The sequence below is a fragment of the Prosopis cineraria genome, unplaced genomic scaffold (genome assembly GCF_029017545.1).
Source record: "Prosopis cineraria cultivar Desert tree isolate PC_DT_omini unplaced genomic scaffold, ASM2901754v1 PC6, whole genome shotgun sequence".
Lineage (NCBI taxonomy): Eukaryota > Viridiplantae > Streptophyta > Magnoliopsida > Fabales > Fabaceae > Prosopis > Prosopis cineraria.
Genome location: NW_026555337.1, coordinates 859,734 through 884,486, shown reverse-complemented (window position 1 = coordinate 884,486; position 24,753 = coordinate 859,734). Strand labels below are relative to the sequence as shown.

Genomic DNA, 24,753 nt, shown 5'->3' with positions numbered 1-24,753 from the left:
TGGAAAACTTTGAAAATTTGAGATCCTATTTTGATAAATGTTACAACTTAAAAATTCTTATTTAGGGTTAATCTCTTGATTTTCTTAAAAATTTGGAGTTAATTGGAGAATAGTAAAGAAAATCTTATAACTTGTACTGGGCAAATTGAGCAAGGTAAAAACCTGCCTGTTTATAGGGCTACAAAAATAAGCTAACCTGTTTATAGTACATATGGGTGGGATAGGCTATAAGTTATGCAAGGTTGCCCTTACTAATCCACCAATTAATCATAAACTCTCAGATAATCAAGGGACTAATTCAAATGGATTACCCCAACCACAATTAATCATTTTAAAAGATATTTCAAAATCTAAAGGTATTTCTCTCAAAAATTGGGATCTCAAGTTTAAACTTTTAAAAATAATTCAAATATGACTATATTAAGTCTAAAAAAATTAAAAATAAGTATGAAAGTATATGATACCATTTGATAATCAAAAAGCCTCAAAGCTATTTGAAAAATATCAAGTGAGGGAAATGATAGAGGGATGCACTACGGCATATGCACATGTGTTATGGCTTATTTCCCTCTGTGCTGTGTGCTGCGACGTTGCATAAAATTTGACAACACCGAGGAAAAACTTTGACAAGCCCCACTTCTCTATTCAATGTCAAATCAAGGTAATGTAAGTGCCTACAAAAAGCTTTTTACTTAAACTATCTAATGGCATAAGTTTTACTCCAAAATAATTTCACACAAAGAAATTAGATACCTAAACAAAATTTTCTCACTTTTACACATTTTCATATAACACAAGTGTCCAAAACCCATCACAAGTGCCAAAGGTCACGACCAACACCTAAACTACAATCAATAAACTTAAGACTACCTGAGCAACAAACCACAACGATTAAATAATATATATATTTTTTATTTTTAACTCTCAACCCCTTAAAACTAAAAACAAAAGAGAGAGGTCCATGTTTTAAATATTCATACTTTTGTATCAATAGCACATATATCTATACTTGTATTTTAGTATTTTAGCCCTATAATAAATAATTCATGCATATACAACAACCCAATGCCTGAAATACATCAACTCATCATTCAAATAATTTAATGCAAGTATAATAAAAAAAAATGCAATCCTAATTGACAAGTATCATCATAAATTACACATTAATCTAAATAAAAAGAGGTTGTACAGTAGGAATATTGAATCCCTAAGCCTCAGAAGCTTTCCCTTTATCCACATCAAAGCTAAAACTTGTAAAAGGTTAAGAGAGAGGGGTGAGTTTTACTACTCAATAACTAAGGTTCATCTATCATATGCAGTCTCATATTCATTGATTAAAAATATGCATGTATACATCAATAAATTATTTTGCATTATATTCTCTTTTAGCTTATATCACTATCACAATAATCATTTGTTTTAAATCATCACAAATGCACATCATCACAATCATAATAACCATGTGGCAATAGCACCACCACAATAACAATTGCATATTGTCACGATAATAACAATTTTATGATAATAGCACAATCAAATATCATGACTTGTCACAAACTTAGCAATCATATGACACATCAGGTAATATGCATGATCAAACTAACTTTATGTTCTCCTTATACCTTTCGACTAAAATCATGGGCTATAAATCAAATGAAGCTCTATCCATGTAAATGGATTACCCAAGCTTACCAACTGTGAGGAGCAATCCGGCTACAAATTGCTACACTCACTCTTAGACCACGATTTCTCTCAATCTCAAATCTCTAGAGTAATGTAAACCCTAAGTTAATCTTCTCGACAAACAGGTTATGTTAGTTAAGTTTGAATCCTTCGACAAACAATAGGATAAGACTAGCCTTTAGATACTGAAAGGTGGCCATATAATACTACATGAATTTATCTATTCCATTTCCTAAGTAAACTCTCGCCAAACAATCAAGCAATCAGTCCATGCTCATGCATTCAACATGTTCTCATATACAACAATAAGCCCATCGATTTCAATTACAGTCAACAAGCTTTCACATGTGAGCATGACATAGAATTTCATACCATCACATCACATAGAATCACTTATCCTCATATCAAATTTTCAATTCTTAAACCATTACATTTCAACATTCACATTACCAATATCTCATAGTTACTAAATTCATATTATCATATGTACATGCATATAACTTTGCTTAATCAAATTAAAACATGTTCTTCACATCACTTAAACAATACTTGAAAACATGCACACATTTGGCTCATATATTCACTATTCATTGATTAACAAAAGTTCATTAGGTATTCTTGCCAAACATGAAATAGGATTAATCATTAATGATAAATATATCATTTCATAAATTTATAACAATTAACATACAACTATATAAAATAGATTTCTCTCAATTACTTTAAACCTTTAGGTTCTCAAAGGTTTACCCCTCACGTAAATGCTTTCAAGCTTACTCTCAAGCCAAAATGGTACATAGAATGATTAATTTACAATTAATCAATCCCACAATCATCAACGTCACTATTTACACAATCAAGCTCTTTGTTGCAACATTTTAAATATCCCAAAACCCTTATCCAAAAAAAAAATTCTGAAGCTCTTATCTCCAGCATTTAGGCTTATCCATTAGGTATATTAACTTCCTTTAACTCACATTAACTCCATTAAACATTCTACTCACCATTAATGATCTTCAACAACCTCCCAACATCACATTTAGTGCTCTAAATTCAAACATAAATGCTCTCCAACTATCAAAAATGTGCACAAGACTTTAAACTTGGTTTAAACAACCCAATCAACTTTTATTAATTCTATCTAAATTAATGGGTTCAAACATGTTGAATATTATAAATATTTTTTAGTATTTCAAAAGGAATAATTATAAATTAATAATATTAATTATTATTTAACTCTATTTATTATTTTATAACATATAATTTAAACAACATTATTATTTGAAATCATTTTTTAATTGTGATTAAGGTGGTTTTATTGCCCAGCATTATGAGATCTGCCTGTAAAAGGCAATGCTTGCCACAAGTTTAAAAAGAGCCTTGGTACTCTTGGCTTTTCTCTCCTTTTCTATCATACTAGTTTATTGTACAGTTACCTGAGTATATTCTGTGAGTTTCTATTATTCTGTGTCCCTACTTCTAGTATGAAGAGTCTGTTTAATCCTAGGGAGCTGTCGTGCAATCAACCCGGTGTGGCGGAATAGCTTTTAAGGACAGTGTCCTTGGGCACGACTCAAACTAGATTTCACCATTGCTAACAATCTTAAGAGCTACTAACTAGATGACGAGCCTCGGATGATGGTTATTTGCTTCTATGGTTAATGGGATCCTTTTTGGCATATGATATCAAAGGAAATTTAGAATTCTCTTTCTGAATATGCTGGAAGTCGAGGCACTCAGCTCACTAAGAGTAAGCATATTGGGAATTGTGTGAATTGAGTGGAGGTTTTTCCGTGGCGGCAGGCTGGTGGCCCCTAGCCCCTGGACTTTGGTCCTATATTTACATCTTCAGAAGCCCTTTGTGGCAATTGTAGTGATTGGAAGACGACAGATATGGGATCCTATTCTATTTCAGAGATAATAGATGTGCTCTTATTGAACATGCTTTTTCCCGACCTCATTTTATGGTAATGCAGCTTGGTTTTCTGCTACATACAGGTATGCATATGAACTATAATTTTGCCAATGATTCTAGTGATGAGTGGACGTGTATGAGTATGTATACATTTATTTGTGCAGTTTGTTAGTTTAAGGTGAGAATTGCTTGATGAGAAAAGAAATTCTCTCCATGTGCTAATTTAAAAGGCAAAGTAATATTTGTCACTAATTAGCCTAATCAATTTGATGCTTTATATGCAATTTTTTGTTCAACGATCAAGGTTTTATTTGGCAGTTAATGGCATTTATAGCATTAAAGAATTTGTATGGCTCGCGTGGAATTTTTTAAGGAAAAAAGATTGTGAACGAATTCCTTCAAATTATATTTATGGCTAAACATTTTAATGTTCAGTAGGGAGTTTATTTTTTTTGGCACGCGAATGATGAGAATTTATTTAAATCATTTGCTTGTCAGTTGTTTGAAAATGTTGGAATTAAAGCTTGATCCTTAATGTTTTTGTTATGTTGATTGGCAGAAGTTGCAATCTTTCATGATAATATACTCAATATATGTCGTTTAGTGGGATTAACTTTTTTTGTGAATTAAATATTTGTAATTAAGTGAATGTTATTTACCACTGAGGATTATGATTCCCTAATTATGATACATTTTGATTATTTAGAAATTAATGTGGTGTTTATTGTATTTGAAAAGTGTATGAATTATTATAAAGTGGTTACATGATAATTTTCAACACTTATTGATATTTTGTCTGAAGCATAAATGGTATTGTGAGATTAAATTGCAAATTACGGGCTTTGTTTGGAGATGGCAAATATGCCTCCTCTCTCGAAAAGGAAAAGAAAATTTACATTAATTTTTTATTGAGACAATTCATTTATGTACACTTTGAGGTCATGAAACTGATGGTAGTATTTCTATGGGTGTCCTATTTTGTTTATGTTTGGATAAGTATACTTTTATATCAAATGTTGGACAATAATATGCAATTATCATATGTGTGGTAACAGTTGTTTGGATTAAAGGAAAATTAAATGTCCACTAATCTAAATTTTTTGAGACTAGTGTCTAATTGATAAATTGACACATATGTTTAACTTCCAATTACTTGGGGACACATAATTTGATAAATTGCGCCACTTGAAATATATTATTTCAAGTTATGGAGTTTACATTTAGTATTTAATGCATTCAATATTCTTGGCTACAAATGGCACGTTGCTTTCATAATATTACACGACAAGTATAACATATCATGATAGCATGTGTGAAAGTCACACACACACACATATATATGGTAGATTGGTATGTCATGTTCATTGATATACAAATAATTTTTATTTTTTATTGTGCCTCATCCTCGAGTTTTAACATGTCTGGATTATGTGTTAATAACCAAATTGTGGGGCTATGTGCATGGGTTTATGCATGGTGAGTTTAAATTATGAGAAATTTTAATTTAATTAGAATGGTAGGAGATTATATGATAAGATTCTAATTTAATTAGAATTATTGTTGTTAAGGCATGAAAAATATTTTTCATGTAATTAAAGTATCTGAAAGTGTGGGGGTGCCTAATGTATGGAGTTTGTTGCAAAAATGTGTTGTGCCAAAATATTAGTCTGTTTAGAGAAAAATTATGTGGAGACTTTATGACTTGCATAAATGCTAAAAAAAAATTGTGATCTATCAAGGTGGTGGCACAAAAGTTAATCATTTGTCTAGTATAGATAAATGAATTTTGAAATAGGCGCATGACCTATTTAATAATATATCTTAGCAGGAGTATTCATTGTTGTAAATAATGATCTGTGTTATGATCTCATGAGATAACTAATTTTTTAAAATATGGAATTGAGAATAGTGGATTTCCACTATATAAAATACGTGAATGTTTACTGAGTTATAAATTTGTGTGAGAAAATTCACTAGTGATTATCCACTCTTGGTAGTGATGATATCAAAATATAATGATAGGACTATGGTAAAGTGTAACACACCAAAAATTTTTTTTTTAATAATTTAATTCAACCATAGTTGGGTTACAGCCACCCAACACATTTTTATATCAATAATTTCGATATAAAATATTTTATAATTGGCTTCAACTCACACACTATAACATTTCAGATAAATTTTTACCTCCCACATGCCATTAGGCTAAATCACATTTGTCCATCCTTATACTCCCAACAAGTAAACTAAATCACATTTGTCCATCCTTATACTCCCAACAAGTAAAATAAGCAATTTAGTCAATTTTCAACACAAGCCAGTTATTTGGCCTTATAATCATGCCATTTTAACCAATCCAAAGTAAACCAAATATTAAAATTACAGTCATCCAAATTGTACCAAAAATAGAAATAGTTTGAAAGGCATGATTACATTTATATATTCATATAATTGACAATAAACATAAAAAAGTCCTAATATTGGCAATATAACACATTATAAATCATAAATTAAATACCCAAAAGAGACAGTGGATCTATACCACTAAGCCTCTGGGACTCCTCCACGTGTCACTCTTGGCTCTTCTCCTGAAAATTGTTAACCACATAATGAGACTCAAAAGTCCCAGTAACCAAAGCCAATTTATGATAGTGTATACAAACAGTTAAGTGTGTGCTTACTAAGTGAGAATTAAAAATAATATAATTCCAACAAATATATGAAATATTACAATACACACAAACAACCATCCTTATATCCCTCCATTAACCTCGAGCCGTAGCCCTCACTCGGTGCTAAATTACCCGGCCAAAGGTAGATTAGCCCGAGCCCTTACAAACCACCTATTGAGCTCCAATAGGGGCATACCACGTGGCACATAAATACAACAATAATAGCAAATCTCCCAACACCTCCCACAATAATCAAATAAATTTATAATAATATTGCACAATTATATAATATTACAAAATTTATAATTTTCTCAATAATCACCCAATTAACAAGAAGTAACACTAATTATAAATTAAAAGCATGGTTACCTTGTGGCTTTTTCAATAAATTATTCCTTAAAATTTCTCTCTCACCACAATCTTCACCAGTAATACAATCTACAAATAACATATTATTTATAAATATTAGTTTCAATTTTTGAAACTAATAAAATAATTCTAATAATAGAATTAAAAATATAACATAATTCCTAATCTCAATCTTAATACAAATCTATAGTTAATACTATTAAGTATAATTTTTAACTCCTCTTTTAATTATCAATAAACATTAATAATCTAAAAATCAACTTCTAAACTAATTTTTATTATCAAAATTTTTCTTTTTATTTCATAAATTCGTACCTAAAATACCCAAAAAATTAAAAATTAAATCTCTAGCTTAGAATCATAATCCTATAGCCATAAGAATTCATTTCTCATCCTAAATAATCATCTAAACCTCAATAAATCAACATATATTTTCAGATCTAGTCTAGAATTTGATCCATAAGCCATAAATTCAAAGATCATTAACAAATTTATACTCTATAACATTTATTATACTACTGACAACCTCAAAAACCATATTTATTCAACATAAATTCATCCCTCTTCCAGATCTTAAATTTTCTACCACTACAAACTCAGAAACTAAAGAAGAAGGATGACTAAGAAAAATTTTTAGAACACTTACTTAGTCTTAAAAAGCTTAAAATCACACCCTAAATATCCTATTAAAAACTCTTACCTTAAAAATTTAGATATTTCGCACTGGTGACTCGCGTTCTCTCCGCCTCAGTTCGCGCGCAGGAATGAATGAGGAAATGAAGGAAGGTGAGTTTTTATAAAAATTCAGTGGGTCCCACATTTTTTTTAAATTATTTTCTCTCTCTTCTTCTTCTTCTTTTTTATTATTATTTTATTATTGTCACTGTTGAGGCGGCGGACGAAGCAAATTCGTTTTCTTCTTCTTCTTCCTTTCTTTCTTGTTTTTACACCTTTTTTTATTATTATAATAATATTATTTTTTTATTTTTTTTATTTTTTTTTAAATTTTCTATTAACCCAAATTAACTATTAAAATTTATATTGGGATGTTACATAAAGTCTAAGCTCATTAATTTAAAACTAGATTGAAGGCTAAGTTGCTAAAGATTATCTAAGCAATTATTTTGTTGTGTAAAACTAACACATAGTGTTGATGAATTCTTATAAGGTTGATATGTCATTTAAAAAAAATGATACATTTTTGTTGCTTAATTTGTGTATGCACAAATTTGTGAGAGTTTGTTGCATTAATAAGTGTTAATCCCATAACATACGTTGTATGGAGATTAAGTCTCATAAGAGCATGAGACAAATGAGTATTTGAGGGATACCATAAATGGTGGTATCATGTATAATAGATTTCCATTGTATTAAGACAATACAATGATGTTGACTGAATTTTATATTCAAATGAAGAAAAATCTATTAGTAGCCAAATAAAATATTATTTGAGTCAAAGTTTATTACTCTGAAGTTGGCTAATAATGAGGCTAAGTGGTTGAGAAACTTCTTAGCGAATAATACTGCATTGAGGGTAAAACCGACACACATTATGTTGATGATTTATAATTGCTAAATGGCAATAGTCATTGCAAAGAGAATAATGACATAGGTAAATATCATTTGAGATACAATTAAGCATGCTAAAAAAGGGAGTTATCTCAATCAATTATATGAGATCAGATGTAAATCTGATAGATCTATTAACTAGCCCTTGGGAAGAATTTTAATTATTCAAATGTCGAGGGGAATGGGACTTAAGCCAATTTGAAATTAACAGTGATGGCAACCCAACCTTTATGATTGGAGATCCCATGAAGAAGGTTCAATGGGTAAGAACAAGTCACTTGTTAGTTCTGCTAGCACTAAATTTTTTGTCCCTTCCTATAGCTTCAGAAAGTGCTAGAATGCATTGATCGAAGGCTGAGCAAAAGCTCTTAATGTTTTTCATAGTCCTTGTGAATGGTGTATTCATTGCAAATACACTTGATGAAAACACCTATACAAATGTGGAGTGGGGCCGCTCCTATGAGATCGTGGTGAAATCTCTAAAGCATTTGTTAAAACCAGGCACGCACATGGCCGATAATGTGTAAAACTGCGTTAACAACGAAAATTGTAGGGTATAATGCAACTAATAAAACCTCTAGCACACGACCAAGATCTGTTGGTTCAATAACAAAGTTACACTGACTTTTCTGTATGTTAAGTTTTATTAGTCTAGGTTTGGTTCAAGTGAAAGACACTAAATTCGAAATGATTATCTTCCGTGAAAATAACTCAGATGATAGTGGTCCTTTTGACACATGTGGGAATTGTTGCAATTATATTAAAAAGGAAAGTCCCATGTTGCTCAAATGAATGAAGGCCTTAGTTTATGTATACTAAGGTATAAGCTTGGGCAAGTAAATGGGCTTAAAGGAAAAGTGAGCTAAATGTGGTATCAAATAGATTGGGCATGTTTTCTAAGGTTTTGAAAACTATTATGTGGAGTTATAAATTATGTTCAAGAAAATTTTTCTTCCTTCTGAAATATGTGGGGGATTGTTGAATATTATAAATATTTTTTAGTATTTCAAAAGGAATAATTATAAATTAATAATATTAATTATTATTTAACTCTATTTATTATTTTATAACATATAATTTAAACAACATTATTATTTGAAACCGTTTTTTAATTGCGATTAAGGTGGTTTTATTGTCCAGCAATATGAGATCTGCCTATAAAAGGCAATGCTTGCCACAAGTTTAAAAAGAGCCTTGGTACTCTTGGCTTTTCTCTTCTTTTCTATCATACTAGTTCATTATGCAGTTACTTGAGTATATTCTGTGAGTTTCTGTTGTTCTGTGTCCCTACTTCTAGTAGGAAGAGTCTGTTTAATCCTGGAGAGCTGCCGTGCAATCAACCCAGTGTGGCGGAATAGCTCTTAAGGACAGTGTCCTTAGACACGACTCAAATTAGATTTCACCATTGCTAACATAACATATAGCTCATATGGTCTGAAAGCAAGCCTTAACCTTTAAATTTGTCAAAAAAGGAAGAGAAAGGAAAATTAAGGATTGAGAAACTTACCTCAACTTATTGGAAGCTCCAAAACACTCTTAAAGTTTTGAGTTTTCAAGCCCTAGCAGAACTCTTGGTATTCTCCTTCATCCTCTCACTCAAACCTCTTTTCTCTCTTTGTTTTTCTAGTTGAAATCATGCTCTTATTTCTTCTAAATTTTGCCTATAGGCCGTGGTCCATGCCACATGCCACATACACTGAGGCATATGGTATATAGAGATCTCTTAATGTTTTTTTAACTTAATGCATTGTGGCACATATAACATACATCGCAGCATGTGGTATATAACCACATTTCTTTATTTTTCTTCCCTTTTGAGGTGCAGTGATCTAACTTCACTTCAAACTTAAACTTAAAATTGAAATTACAACCCAACATATTCATTAGTCTTTTTTGACTATACATCACATTAAGTTACTAAATTATCCTCATTTAATTTAATTAATTAGAGTTAAATTTTTAAAATGTCACGTATTATCAACTTTTCTCGATGCATATATATATATATATATATATAAAAATTTTTTTGAAAAAATTCAAGTCTGCCACGTGAGTTTCCATTCCACCACGCCACACGCAAACACCCAATCTCGAGTCTCAGCCACTCTCATTCTTCTTCACAGATCGCAATGTGAAAGAAACCCCTCGCTCAATTACCCTTTGTCCCTTAGTGTGCCGCCACCGCCTCCTCCTTCCTCTACTCCTTTGTCGTGCTGCTCTGATGTGAAATCAGAAGGGGAACATGGTGACCTCGCTACCCACGCCGTTGAGTCCCTACCATCGAGGTCGTCGTTTACAGAAAACCCTTGTGCTTGACTGCTCTTCTCCAATCTGCATCTTCATCGGCACTTGAAGTTGACGCCTCCCTCCTCCTCTTCTACTCCTTCGTCTGTCCACCATGGCTGTCTGATTTGAAATCACTAGGATAGCGTCGTCACTGTTTCTGCAAGAGTCCTGTCTGTCGCTGTTGTTGCTTCCCTTCTTGTCGTGGCACTCTAACCTGAAGCATGGACACATAATTCTTGCTCCACTGTCCAAGTTCTTCTTGTTCATTGTTCCTCCAGCCTTGCTGCACAACTTCATCTTTTGAAGTTTGAACTTGGTCTGTTTCGTTAGTTCTTTGTATTGTTGCTATCTAAAATCCTTCCTTCTCTCTATTTGTCTCTCTCTTCAGTTTTGATTCCTTCAATTCATTTCTTCTAATATGTATTTATGAATTTTAGTTTAATTGTTGAATATATTCAATTAATGTGGTTGGGTTATGGGTACTTCTTTCATTCTTGATCATGATTTGGGAAAAAAAATTGATAAAATTTTGGTCTTGATAACTTCCAGAGATTGAAATTTAATTAATGTTTTGAAATACGAAGGAGTTTCAAATTATGGTTATTGTGCATTGATTATTTCTTGGAATGGGTTTTTCTTAGGCGGAAATTTCTTGGAATAGTTTCAAATCTAAGTATAATGTTTTTTTTTTTCTAGTTGAAATTTGTCAATTTAATGCTTAGATAGAATATAAAGAAAACATCTTGTAGGCTTACAATTCTTTTACTTTATTCTTCTTCTTTTTTTTTTTTTTCAACTCCTTCCCATTTTTTCTTTAAAAAGGGGCATTCATGAAAAAGAACGATGCCAACATATTTGAACATGCCCAGATTAGACCAACTCGTTTCAGAATGGGCCAAAATGAGTTGTGCATGGGTATGGGCTGGGCCAATCTGTTTTGAAGAAAATAGGACGGGCTCCAGGCAATCCTTCGAGCTAGGCCGGCCCACTAGCTACACAACTCTAAGTGTAAGACCACAAAGTGGCAACTTCAAAGTCTCTGGTAAAAAAGCCGCATTATTATTCCCCGTAATGTTAAAAACAGTTCTTTTTTTTTTTGGTCGGAAAATGGCTGCATGTTATACGAAAGATTTCATACTGAAATATTCAAATTTTGAAAATTATACTGGAAGATTCAAACATTAATCTAAGCGAAAATTACTGACTGGCAGTGTCCCTTGCAATCGCACCGGCCACCAAGAGGTTGACTTTTCTCTTTTTAAAAATAATGTAAGAAAATAAAAATAACAACAAACTACAGGGATAGAAGCGGATTTATTATTTTAACAATCAAGGTTTTTTCATTTGCGATAGCAACGTACAGGGATGGAAGCATATTTTTCTAAGATGCTGGGAGGGCCTTGCTTGTTAAACCTGTTAATGATATTCCAAGTTTGTGGGACATTTGTTTTATCTATTTTGTCAAGTATATGAATTTAATTTTATTTGAAAATATACAATAGTAATTCATATTGCCCTATTAAGTCAGTGATATACTAGTAACTTGGATGATGCCTTTAAGGCGTTTATCAACAGCCAACTCTCCAAATATGTTATAATATAAATAACATCATCCAACTTTTCATCCAATCATAGTGTTCCGAGTAAATTCAACAGCTAACACCAGTCTATTCATCTATATTGCTTTTTCTAAGCTCAAACGTTCAAAACCGGCACATAATAAATTGGCAGAAACTTGTATCGTTCGACCGGTCAAAAGAATTCCATTTTGATAATCTCAGAACTTTTTCACATGAACAAGTGCACCCTGCCTTGCTCCGGATTCAAGCATAGCCTCTAAGACACCAACATCTCTGGCACCTTCGATGAAAGAGAGGCGGGGTTCAGCTTCAAACTGATTTTCCTTCTACGTAAACGAAATAAATCAGACTAAACTATCGCTCCTTGCTAAGGATTTAAAAATAAATAAATAAAACATTATTGATTACATACGTGCATGGAATCATGAACAATGAAGTTGCCTGAATCAACTGTCCAGGAATGTTGACATAACTAAGTGCATGTTTGATATTCGAAAAAGTATTTTCTAGAAAGGAAAAGGAGAATGCATCTAAAAAGAAAAGGAGATAGATGTATTGATCATTTCCTTTTTAAAAAACACTTTTTTATCCACTAAAACATTGCATAAAAAAAAGAAAATCCTATTCTAGGATCATAAAGAAACTTTAAGTTGTTGTGTAGTAATCTAAAAAAGTTATTGCCAACCATCCTTGATAGCCGATAACATTTAGCGGAGAATATAGAATCAATAGAATCTCAAATGTCTTGCTAAAATTATTAGGAAAAATGAAACACTAGAAATAAGAATCCAAATTTGGGAAGGTGGAAGCATTGGTGAGAATCCAAATTACCTTAAGGGTGCTCCGAGAAACATCACTTATAAAAGCTTTAAATTCTTCAGTCACTCCACTGAATGGGAAGAATGAGCTTTTGCTTTGCCCATCAGTACCATAAAATGTAATCTGTCATATCATTATGAAATGAAATCAATGAAGATAGCTGACGACCTAGACAAAAAATAATTTGCAACTTCAATCTAGATGACGAGACAGATCATGCTCGAAGATTTTAATTTTTCATGAAATCCAGTTACCAAAACTAAAGGTAACTCTGCAGGCATACCAGGTAGCCGTGTCGTCCTTGAAATCCACGCTCAATTTGCACAGTTCCGTTGATGCCAACAACTCTCCATAATATCTAAAGGCATTAAATAAACTGCATTTTGTTAGAAGATTACATGTTCTCATGACGGGCATATCTAGTGTCTCTCATTTGTGTGCATGCGAGATGAATTATCGTTTAACACATGCCTTGGGCGATCTTGAGGAGACAACCATTACAAATACTCCTGAACATCCATTCTCCAGATGACTGGCACAACATGCTAGATCTTAGATTTCCAGTTGTATCAGGTAAAGCTAACAACATGAAATAGAGACTTACAAAACACATGATATATTGTCTGGTGGAGGTAAGGTCGCATCCACGTGAGATGTCATAGCTGAAACTGAAAGTACCTCACAGCCAACAAGCTGCAGACAATATGGCAGACAATAATAATCGTATTTATGCAGAGTTTCGTAAAATAAAATTTTTGAGATTACCATTCTCAATCCCGCTACATAATGCACGCCCATATCAAGAATGAAACCTCCCTGCCAGGGAAAAAATAATACCCACTTCAATAATAATCCGATATGCTAATAAAAAGAGCAGGCAACAACAAATTCCAATAATTTTCTCTAATCTAGAACAGCCTCAGAAAGAGTTAAGTAGGAACCAATTTCTCCTTACTTAGTGAGTCATGCCATATGCTGAAAAAAAGAATACCACTTCGCTTCAGGAATACCACTTAGTTTAATAAGATTACACAGGAATAATCTGATGCACTAATTACAAGAGCAAGCAACAATGAATTCCCTTGATTTTTCTACAATCGCTTGCAGCCACAAAAAGTTAAGTGGGAAAGAATTTCTCCCTACTTAATGAGTTATGGTATATACTAAATTGACACTTGAGATAAAGGAAATGGATCTCAATCCTAATCATTACTGGATCTCAATCCTAATCATTACTATCATACCGTCAACTATGTGACTGTTAGGCATCACATAATAGCAGTCAAAGGTACAGTTTATTGAAGTGATCAAGATTCCAGAGTACAGTTGTGATGTAACACACTCACAACACTTGCACAGTGCTGGACAGAGGGAGAGAATAGAGAAAACCAGAAATAAAGAGAGAGAAATGAAGAAGATGAAGAACAGAATAGGGGAGAGTCAGGGAGAGAGACAGACGTACAGGGAGAGAGGAAGGGATTCAAAGACTCAACCACAATATTTCATTCATCAAGTGTCCCTTTACAAGGGCAAAGCCTAATCTATTTAAACTAAACTTTCTTACCTACTAAGGAAACCTTAATAACTTGGCTAGATAAAGCTAATGTTCAGATTTCCCTCTTTACAAAAGTATTAAAATAACACAAAAGTAACTTACTTCTTCCTAGATAGGTTTCTTACAAGCAACATACAATGATAATAAGCTACTAGCCTAGGTTTCTTCCTATAAGAGGTTTCTTCAAAATACATTAATTCTTATATTTTGATAGGTACCTAAGTAGGATGGGGAACCCTACCTCAAAAGCTAGCTGTTGAAGTGGGAGAACCAACCCACTTATATACCCCATTGAGCATCTCATACTACTCAATGTGGGACTTGGTATCCCATACTACCAAGTCTCTATCAATTGGCCCCCCATGGAAAGCCGACATCCTGATGGCTACACTCCACAGCATTTAACTCGGTCTCCTTCCAGTCAGAACCCTCTGCGGGTAGCCCTTTCCGGAACTGCTGACAACAAGGCTCTGATACCAATTGATAGAGCCCTGCTCTATATTAATTACTTTCAACAGAACTTAAATGCAAGAAGGAAATAAATGAGGGAAATTCTGAGGTTTTTGATATTAGACTTAGAAACCGAATCAATGTTACAAAAGAGAAACTCACTGATTCTGGCCAAAAACCCTATTCCTTATGGATGAAAATTACAACAAAAGAAATAACACAGCAATAAGAACACAACCTCTCACTAGTGTTTGAGAGACCAGCACTCTCCTTCCTTCTGACTAGCTTCTCACAACATTCTTGAGTGCTCCCCAAAACAGCACAACAAAATAAGAAAGCAAAAAGGTGACCCACGTATCTAGACTGAATCTAAGCCACCTTACCATACATCATGACTTAATCCTTAATTTCTGGACCCTAAGGATATTAACTTTGATCCATTGGGCATTTCTTTTCTCCACCCACTTGCCCCTAGATCTCCTCTTGTAAGTCTGACCATATCTCAAGGTTACATCATTACCCTCCTCTAAGAGTTTCACCTTGTCCTCAAGGGGAAAATCTGGAAATTGTTGGGAGATGGTGTCAGCTGTCTCCCATGAGTTCTCAAACTCGGGCAAGTCTTTCCATTTCACTAGAACCTCCAGCTGGCCTGTCATAAGCTTCCGAACTTTGCATATGTCTTGAGGTTGCACCTGTAACTCTAATTCTGCAGAAAGGGCTGGTGGTATTGTAGGAGTGACAATAGCCGAACAAACTGAGTTTTTGAGTTGAGAAATGTGGAAAACTGGATGTATGCGAGCTGTAAGAGGGAGTTCCAGCTTGTATGCAACTTTCCTGACTTGCTCTATGACTTTAAATGGTCCATAGAAACGCGGTCTGAGCTTCTCATTGAGCCTTTTAGCTAAGGATCTCAACCTGTAGGGTCTGAGCTTGACATAAACCAAATCACCAATGTCCAGCTGCACATCTCTTCTGTGTTTGTTTGCTTGCTCCTTCATTTTTTTTGTGCCAAAGTGAGGTTGTCCTTTAAGATGGCAATAATGCAATTGCGGGACTGAATTTGTTCGTTGACAGCTTCAATACCTGATGGTTCATCATTCATTTTAAAGAAAGTAGGAGGGTCTCTCCCATACACTACTTTAAAAGGTGTCATGCCGGCAGCTCCATGATAAGAGGTGTTGTACCAATACTCTGCCCAAGGCAACCATTGCACCCATTGAGTTGGTTTCTCATTGGTGAAGCAATGCAAATAAGTTTCCAAGCCCTGATTTAAAACTTCTGTTTGGCCATTGGATTCTGGGTGGTAAGCGGAGCTAAGACAAAGTTGAGTGCCGGCTTGCTTAAACAATTCTTTCCAAAACTGGCTAACAAACACCCTATCTCTATCTGATACAATGGTTTTTGGAAACCCATGCAATTTTACAATGTCATTGACAAATCTGTCAGCTACCTCTTTTGCTGTAAATAGGTGTGCCAAAGCCAAGAAGTGGGCATATTTTCTCAATCTATCAACAACAACAAGAATGACATCATATCTTTTGGATTTTGGAAGTCCCATGATGAAATCTATGCTAATATCCTCCTAAACTTGTTGAGGAATTGGCAAGGGTTGCAACAGTCCAGCCGGGGTTAAAGCTTGATACTTGTTTTTTTGGCACACGTCACAATGAGAAACATACAATTGTATATCTTTTTTCATGCCCTCCCAATACACCACAGCGGAGAGCCTCTTGTAAGTGCGCAAATAACCCGAATGACCCCCTGTTGGCGAATCATGAAATTCCTTCATTAGTAGGGGAATTCTAGTAGACTTCTTTGGTAGCACCAATCGTCCCTTGTAGTGTAAACAACCCTTCACCAGGCTGTACCCCTCCAAACTCCCTGGTCTGGTGATGACTTGTTGCATTATATTATGCAACTTAGGGTCGACTTGCACTTCTTTCTCCCACTCTTCAAGGTCATCATGTTACCACAGGGAAAATCCATGCAGCTCCAGATTTTCTTCTTTTCTGGAGAGTGCATCTGCTGCACGATTTTCCTTGCCCAGTTTGTAGACTATCTCAAACTTGAATCCCATCAGTTTGGTGACCCAGTGCTGCTAACTCTCTTCGACAATTCTCTGCTCCAGCAAATACTTCAAGGCTTTTTGATCTGTTCGGATGACAAATTTCTGCCCCCATAGGTAATGCCGCCATTTTTTGACAGCCATAACAATGGCCATAAGTTCCCTCTCATAAACGGAGCATTGTTGAGCCCGGTTAGAGAGTTTTTGACTGTAAAATGCCACTGGGTGGCCATTTTGCATCAGCACCGCTCCTATCCCAGACCCAAAAGCGTCTGTTTCCAACTCGAACAGGGCAAAAAAATCAGGCATGGCTAGCACTGGGAGAGAAGTCATGGCTGTCTTGAGGTTTTGGAATGCCTCTTCAGCTTTTGGAGTCCATTTAAATGCATCTTTTTTGAGTAAATCAGTAAGAGGGCTGGCTATTTTCCCATAATTCTTGACAAATCGTATATAATACCCCGTCAACCCTAGAAAACCTCTTAAGGATTTCACATTCTTGGGTTTTGGCCATTGCACCATACTCTCAATTTTGCTGGGATCTGCTTACACCCCCTCCTTAGAAATAATATGGCCAAGATATTCAATTCTTGGTTGGGCAAAAGTACATTTCTTAAGGTTAATCACTAGCTGGTTTTCTTTTAGAATAGACAAAACAACTTTCAAATGTTTCAAGTGAGTTGTCAAGTCATGGCTGTAAATAAGTATATCATCAAAAAACACAAGCACAAATTTTCGTAGATGCTCACGAAATATCTCATTCATTAAAGATTGGAAGGTGGAAGGAGCATTGGTTAGACCAAAGGGTATTACCTTGAATTCATAATGTCCCTCATGGGTTCTAAATGCTGTTTTCGGTTCATCTCCAGCCATAATTCTGATCTGATGATATCCAGATTTCAAATCCAGCTTGGTGAACATGGCAGCTCCTTTCAATTCATCCAACAATTCATCAATAGCTGGTATGGGAAACTTATCCGGCACCATGATTTTATTCAAGGCTCTATAATCCACACAGAATCTCCAACTCCCATCTTTTTTTTTTTCTGACTAACAAGACTGGGCTAGAGTAGGGACTTTGACTAGGCTGAATGATACCCGCCTTCAACATATCTTTCACCATTTTCTCGATTTCATTTTTTTGAGCATGAGGGTACCGATAAGGTCTTATGTTAGGGGGATGCTCTCCGGGTTTGATGGCTATTGCATGATCATGAGAACGAGTTGGTGGTAACCCTTCAAAGGGTTGGCAAACTGCAAAGAATTGATCTAAGAGGTTCTGAATTTCAGGTGCCAATTCTGGAGTTACAGGTGTTGCTTCTTCGGTTCTTATCCCACTATATTCAATCATGTACCCTTCTCCCTTCTTCTGAATGGATCGCATAAGTGATTTAAAAGAAACCAAAGTCTTGGTTAAAGTTGGATCACCTCGTAAACATACCTTGTTACTCTTCTTACCAATCTTCATAGTCAGTTGTCCCCAATTTACCCTCACTTCTCCCAATGATTTTAACCACTCGACACCTAGAACGACGTCCACGCCACTGAGTGGAAAAGGATAGAAAGTTTGAATAATGTTCAAACCTTGTACTTGCAGCTTGAGGTCACTACAGCGTTGCTTCCCTCTAAAACTGAACCCGTCCCTAACAGTGATCGAGTAAACAGCAATTTCCGCTACTGGGATTTTGGCTCTACTGATTAAGTCTTCAGCGATGAAGTTATGAGTGGCCCCACTGTCAATTAAGATCACAATTTCAGCCTTTTCTAGTTCCCCACGCACCTTCATCGTATGATTTCCTCCAAATCCAACAATGGAGTTTAGTGATAACTCCATCCTAGTAGTGTAGTCTTCCACCTCTTCACTATCCTCAATCTCCACTGGTTCATGGTTTTCGGCCCCCTTTTCAGTTTATAATTCCAGCAACATAACTTGCATATTTCTGTTCTTGCAGACGTGATTAGGCCCGAACTTCTCAGCACATTTGAAGCACAAGCCAAGCTCTCGTCGTCTAGCCAATTCTGCATCAGAAAGTCGTTGAGTTCGTCCTCCCAGTCGAGTCGATGCTGGTCCAGGCGCGTTACTTCCCACTCTCGAGTCAGTCGTCTTTGTCTCTGTCCATTTCTGGGCTCCTAAATTCGCAAGCATTAGGGGAGTGTGCATGTATTTTCTGGGCTCATGTACATGGGTTACCCTTGTGTAAGAGGTTTGGGCTGAATCATTTCTAGGCCCACTTGGAAGACGTTGGGCCCGGGAAGCATGTGAGTCTTTGGCCTTTTCAACCATCTGATTCCTCTCATCCACCCTAATCGACATCTCCATGATCTCCAGTAGAGTTGCTGCGGTCGTTAGCTTCAGCTCGGCTCGGACTTCCGGCTTCAACCCAGTTCTGAATGCTCCGACCAAGCAAGCCTCCGACGCGTCATTCACCATGGCTGATACTTGCTCAAACTCTTCCACGTATTCACGTGTAGAGCCTTCTTGCTTCACGGCTAGCATCATCTCGTACTCGTCCCCCATTTGTGATGGATGAAACCGGCACAATAGCTCACTCTTAAACTCAGACCACATTCGGACAAGGGCTCTGGTTTCAACCCATTGATACCAATTCAGAGCTTTTCCTTCCAAACAGACAGTTGCTGCGTCCATTCGTTCTGTTTCGGCCACTGAGTTTATTCTAAAGTACCTCTCCACTCGAAACAGCCAGCCAATGGGGTCCTCCCCATCGAAAATGGGTAACTCAAGTTTTCTGTACTTCCCTCCTTCTTTCTCATGGTCTCCTGTACTTCCAATAGTTTCTTCATGGCTGGGTTGCTCTTGTTCGTGGTTGTCAAGCGCCCGTTTTTGCTTTTCCATTAATTGATCCAATGTTCCTTGCATCTTCTGCATCATGTCTTTCATTAAGGTCATGTCTTTTGACAAAACACCTACCGTCTCCTTTAGCTCTTGTACTTCTGGATCAGCATAATGTACTCCCTCTGCCATATCTTCCACTTAAATGGTCCTTGGTCCAAGGATTGCACTGCTCGGATGCCAATTGATAGGTACCTAAGTAGGATGGGGAACCCTACCTCAAAAGCTAGCTGTTGAAGTGGGAGAACTAACCCACTTATATACCCCATTGAGCATCCCATACTACTCAATGTGGGACTTGGTATCCCATACTACCAAGTCTCTATCATACTTCATCAAGTTGCATGACAAGGACTCTCCTGAATTAAAAGTATACAGCGTATGCAATTTCATAACAGCATGTACCTTGAAATTTCGTCTCCAAGAACTTGAGAAGTAAGGATTTGAACTGTTCATTGATCCTTCTATGATAACTTGGACGCTCATCATTTTCCCAATTTCAGCAACTAGTTTCTTGCTCTAAAAAAATGAAAGAAAAGAAAAGAAAAAAGAGATTGGGGCTCCAGATTCACAAGTGAAGATCTTCAATGTTCCAGCAACAAATACCTCCACAAATCCAGGCTCAAACCGGTAATTTTCAGCCACAGCCCAAATTAAATTGCTAGGAACATCGAGAGAAAAAGATTTGTAGTTATGTATTGCAGTTTCCAACTCACTTGAACCTGCAATTTTAACTGTGCTTAAGCTTATGAATTTCATAAAGCATGTAAAAATATTGACGTCATGTTTATATTCTTTACTGAAGATGAAAATAATATGTACTAACAAATCTTACAAGACTAATGAAACAAGATAGTCAACAATTTCCATTCTACAGTGAGGGATGGAAGTGAGTATCAACTAAAATTGAAGTTCGCAATGCCAAAATTTTGTTCTCCAGCTTGATTTTCAACCAGATATTTGACTCCTAAATGTAAATAGGGATGACTGAGACATTCAACAATGCATCACTGTATTTCTCTCTCGCTTTTGAATTATTCCTTGATTTTTTTTATTGTCAGTAAATAATAGTATTCTTCCATATTTCCTCTCCAACTACTGCTAGACAGCTGAAACAAATATTCAATGTTTTTAGTCAAGAAAAAATAATGGCATGTCTATAATCTACATTTAGTTTAGGAAGACAATAAAAAGGAAATAAAAGTAGATTTAGCATGGGACAAACATAACGCTCAATTTTATATGACTGTATAAAAGCTATCATGAAATGCTACTTACAAGCTGCCGCTGGTTTCTCTTCAGATCCACCAAATTCGTCCCATGCAAATAACATTTCCAAAGAAACATGAAATTTTAATCAATTGATAGAATTATTTAAATAAAATTATCATCAGATATCAGCGCATTAGAATACAGTGAAGTGGCTAGGCAAGTGGTTTGCATACTCAACTAACATTTTTCTCTGAAAGAGAGAAACTGGCAAATCAACCATGTAGAAATACTTTACTTTTAAAACAATCATTACCTTGAAGTACATGTTTTCCAGCCCTTAGCATCCTCAGTGACATGTCAACCTTCATAAATTGATTGTGTGAGAAATAACTCAAAAAATTGTAAGTCCAGCAGAATTCAGGCAAAATAAATCCAACTTGTCCAACTATTCTATATTTGACTTCTTGGATCAATATCCATCAATAAGTTTTGCCGCAGTTTTTTCTCATGTAGCTTCACCAGATTTGGATCTCAAAGCACACGAATAATCAGGAACAGATAGTTGCCTTGTAATGTCACCGAGACACATGCACATATTTTGTAAGAAAACAACTGAATACAAATTGTGACTTTTTAAGAATTCAAGCTCCCCCCCCCCCCCCCAAAAAAAAAAAAGGTCATTCAGGTCTAATTATTCCATATTGACCCATACCTAGCCATCAATAAGTTTGAACATGGTTATTCGTAGCCAAACTTCATCAAATTTGGTTCTATTGCAGAAAATGAACAATTAGCATTCAAGAGTAGATAATATTTCATAGCAACTTCACAAAGATATGGCAGATAAGGAAGCACAGTTTCTTTTCATGTTTAATTCTCATGCTAAAGATAATATAGGGAGGAAGCTTAAATGAGCATAATGCCAGTAAATAATACTCGCATGCTAAAGAAAAATGAAAATGCTTGAGTGCTGTTAGATGTTTGGAAACTTTTTTCTTTTATAGGTATAAACCCTTAACTTCAACCCACACCCCACCCCACATTTACCAACTGAGGTTGCCCTAGGTGCTAGATGTTCAAAAATTTAATGATGCAATTAAAAAAATAAGTTGCGCTAGATAGAGTCATTCATGGCCCACAATGCTAATTTCAGTTATTGACCCCAAATTATTCATTTCAACTTTCATAATTAAAACATTGGTGGGCATCCATTGCAGGAATTTCAAATCCTTTCATAAGATGCTGTACAGTCTCAGTCTGCAAGAATAGTAACTTAATAGTGGCTACAATTCATAAAATTTCAGGGAGCTGCATCTGGAATTTCAAGAAGCAGCTTCTAACAGTTAAATTACGAAGACACCTAATCCACAAATATGAGCCATGTTCCTGAACACAAGAATGCATAGCAGATCATACATCTAGATCTAGAATCCATCTGTCCAGTAGCCATTCACGAATGCCAATTCTTTTTATGATCTATATGTGAATTTACATAAATAGATGAGAGAAACCAAGGGTGGGAGGGAAACCTGAGTTTGTCCAGCCAATACCACAGCAACTGCAGTAATTGATACATCTTTGATGATCTCATCAAGACCCCCATCTCCCCACCTACATTCCAACCCAGGAAAATGTTTCTGAGCTATTTCTACTGCACCTCTTGCCGATTCCTGTGAAGAAAAGGGCACCATAATAAGAAGATTACTTTACTGGTAACCTCCCTCTCTGACTGGCTTTTTGCAGGTCTCAAAAGAAGTTCAAAATTATCTTTATGCAGACATTTAAGAGAAAGAAAACAAATATGTTTTACTTACAGGGAAAAATAAAATAAAGGTTACAACATGAACCCTCAAGGTCGATTATGGTATTAAAAAGGTTCCTGAAAAGATATTTTTATGAGCTTAGATTCAAGGTGAGCTGTGGGAAAGGGGAAAATACTCATGAAAATACTTTCCAGAATATGTTAGAGTAATTATGATGTAACCCTGCTGTTCAGCAGGTAAAAAAAATGCAGAAATATAACAATAACACAACCAACAGATCAAGGGAAATGCTGAGGTTTGATATTAATATCTCCAAAAGGAAAATCAGTGTTTCAAGGGCACTTCACTGATTTAGAACAAACCCTATTCCCTGTTACAACCAAAATACTCAAACAACAACTACAAAACAAGAACAACAAGAGCACTGCAATGCTAACTAAGCATGTTCTTTGGTTTTCAAGAGCCAGTCTCTCCTCTTGCCAAATATAAAAGTATTACCCCCTCCAAATGACATTAGCGACTACTATAACCCAAAAGCAACTTGCACAGTTTCCCACACCACTGTCTACTAAGGCAGACCTAAAACCATCCTAAGTCAATGCTAATTCTGCCTAGCTTTCTCCTTAAGAGTAAGGAGAGCAAGGTCAACATTCTGCCCCATAGAAAGATGCTTTCCCTTTTCTTGTATTTTCCTATATTTCCTGTTGTAGGTTTTTCCAGCAAAGTAGAGTCTATCAAATTATTAGTTTTACATTAATCAAATTTTAACACCATTGATTATTATACAATATTAAAAGGGGAAAAAATCATTCTTACCCTCCTATTAAAGTATTAACGGAGAAGAATTTTCTTGTCCAATCACAGAAAAATTTCTACTAGGTTCATCGCATGTATAGTTCATGAAAATGGAAAAGATGACGAAAATTAAATACGTGTTCCTGTTCTTGTGTCCACGAATAAACAACTTCATTAGTCTAAAATTTCAAATAGAAACAAAAGATTGGCATAAAGCTTCCCAACTTGTACTCTTCCGGTCAAGTCCAGCTTCAGATCAAATGGTTTTATGGGATGACCGAATGACAAACTAGTTTCAGAAATAAAACCATAGTTTTCCCTCCTTTGTCGGCAATGGAAAATCGACCAGCTTTGGTCGTCAAACAAATTCCAGAGCTAGCCCGCCCATAATATTGTTGTTTTGCAGAACAGGAAGTAAATATAATGGAAACAGAGTAACAAAGGATTTTGCTGCGTGCTACACTATTAGTATGATAGCTGAACAACGTTTCACTCTGAATCAAAATTTGTGAGAAATGTTGGTTGTACAAGAAAATTAAGCGCAGCTAGAACTTCAATTCTTGTTTCAATTAGTACAAGTTTTAGTGAGAATCGAGCATTTCTGTTTTAAAGAAAAGCAGTACCTCGGTACGGCTCCAGATGGCTTTTACAAGAACGAGACCAGAGATCTCAGAGAGTCTGGGAATGTACTGAGTCCTTACAAACGTACCAGCGCCCAAAATGGCGATCTGCAGTGGCTTTGTCGCCATTTCCGATTGGAAGATATGAAATGATCCAACAATTCTGTAAATAAAAATTTAAATCTCGCCGCGCTCCTTCAGATTTGGCGTAGGCTTTTTTTTTTTTTTTTTTCAATTTGCCACAAAGATTTGGCATAGCTTTTATAAGTTTATTCAGGCGTGTGGGGGATGATGCTGACTGAGAGACGGGCGTGTTTTTTTTTTTTTTTAATAAATTACCCGCATAAGAAAAAGAAACTTGCGCCAACAGTCATGAATCTGTTAGGGCCTGAACAATATGTCACTAATTGGATTGGAGCTCAACCTGACAAGAACAAATCCGCTTAACAGGAAGTTTAACAAATCACATTTAAAATTCCGATGAATTGAAGTTCCCGTCAACTTCTATGGATCAGCTATTTACCAATTAAATGAGCTGGACAATGTAACAAT

At 35.4% G+C, this 24,753-nt stretch overlaps 1 protein-coding gene and 1 long non-coding RNA gene across 4 annotated transcripts; both read right to left on the bottom strand.

Annotated features, from left to right (window-relative positions):
* Positions 1–5,893: 5,893 nt before the first annotated feature.
* Positions 5,894–6,715, bottom strand: LOC129312717 (uncharacterized). The gene is made up of 2 exons (XR_008593685.1): positions 6,640–6,715; positions 5,894–6,186 (listed from the first exon to the last, which is right to left on the bottom strand). It is a non-coding gene; the product is annotated as an uncharacterized LOC129312717 (long non-coding RNA).
* Positions 6,716–12,074: 5,359 nt separating this feature from the next.
* LOC129313567 (uncharacterized protein YMR315W) lies at positions 12,075–24,441 on the bottom strand. 3 transcript variants are annotated; one of them, XM_054956800.1, is made up of 12 exons: positions 24,205–24,441; positions 22,553–22,693; positions 21,337–21,385; positions 21,090–21,107; positions 20,418–20,545; positions 20,217–20,330; positions 13,659–13,709; positions 13,498–13,586; positions 13,365–13,425; positions 13,177–13,251; positions 12,906–13,016; positions 12,075–12,354 (listed from the first exon to the last, which is right to left on the bottom strand). In XM_054956800.1, exons 1-12 carry the CDS (start codon positions 24,328–24,330, stop codon positions 12,331–12,333), a joined length of 987 nt encoding a protein of 328 aa, XP_054812775.1. In that variant the 5' UTR covers positions 24,331–24,441; the 3' UTR covers positions 12,075–12,330. The 3 variants fall into 3 exon arrangements, with proteins under 3 accessions (XP_054812775.1, XP_054812773.1, XP_054812774.1); XM_054956798.1 differs by having other exon boundaries at positions 12,075–12,400; positions 24,205–24,438; XM_054956799.1 differs by having other exon boundaries at positions 12,075–12,400; positions 20,418–20,533; positions 24,205–24,437.
* Positions 24,442–24,753: the final 312 nt, after the last annotated feature.

Bases quoted from the DNA above. Each gene is read 5' to 3' on its own strand.
- LOC129313567 (XM_054956798.1), bottom strand. From the start codon at position 24,330: ATGGCGACAAAGCCACTGCAGATCGCCATTTTGGGCGCTGGTACGTTT. The intron at 22,694-24,204 runs GTACTGCTTTTC...TTTTCTTCACAG, and splicing joins CCATCTGGAGCCGTACCGAG to GAATCGGCAAGAGGTGCAGT. The intron at 12,401-12,905 runs GTAATTTGGATT...TCGTTTACGTAG, and splicing joins TTTCTCGGAGCACCCTTAAG to AAGGAAAATCAGTTTGAAGC.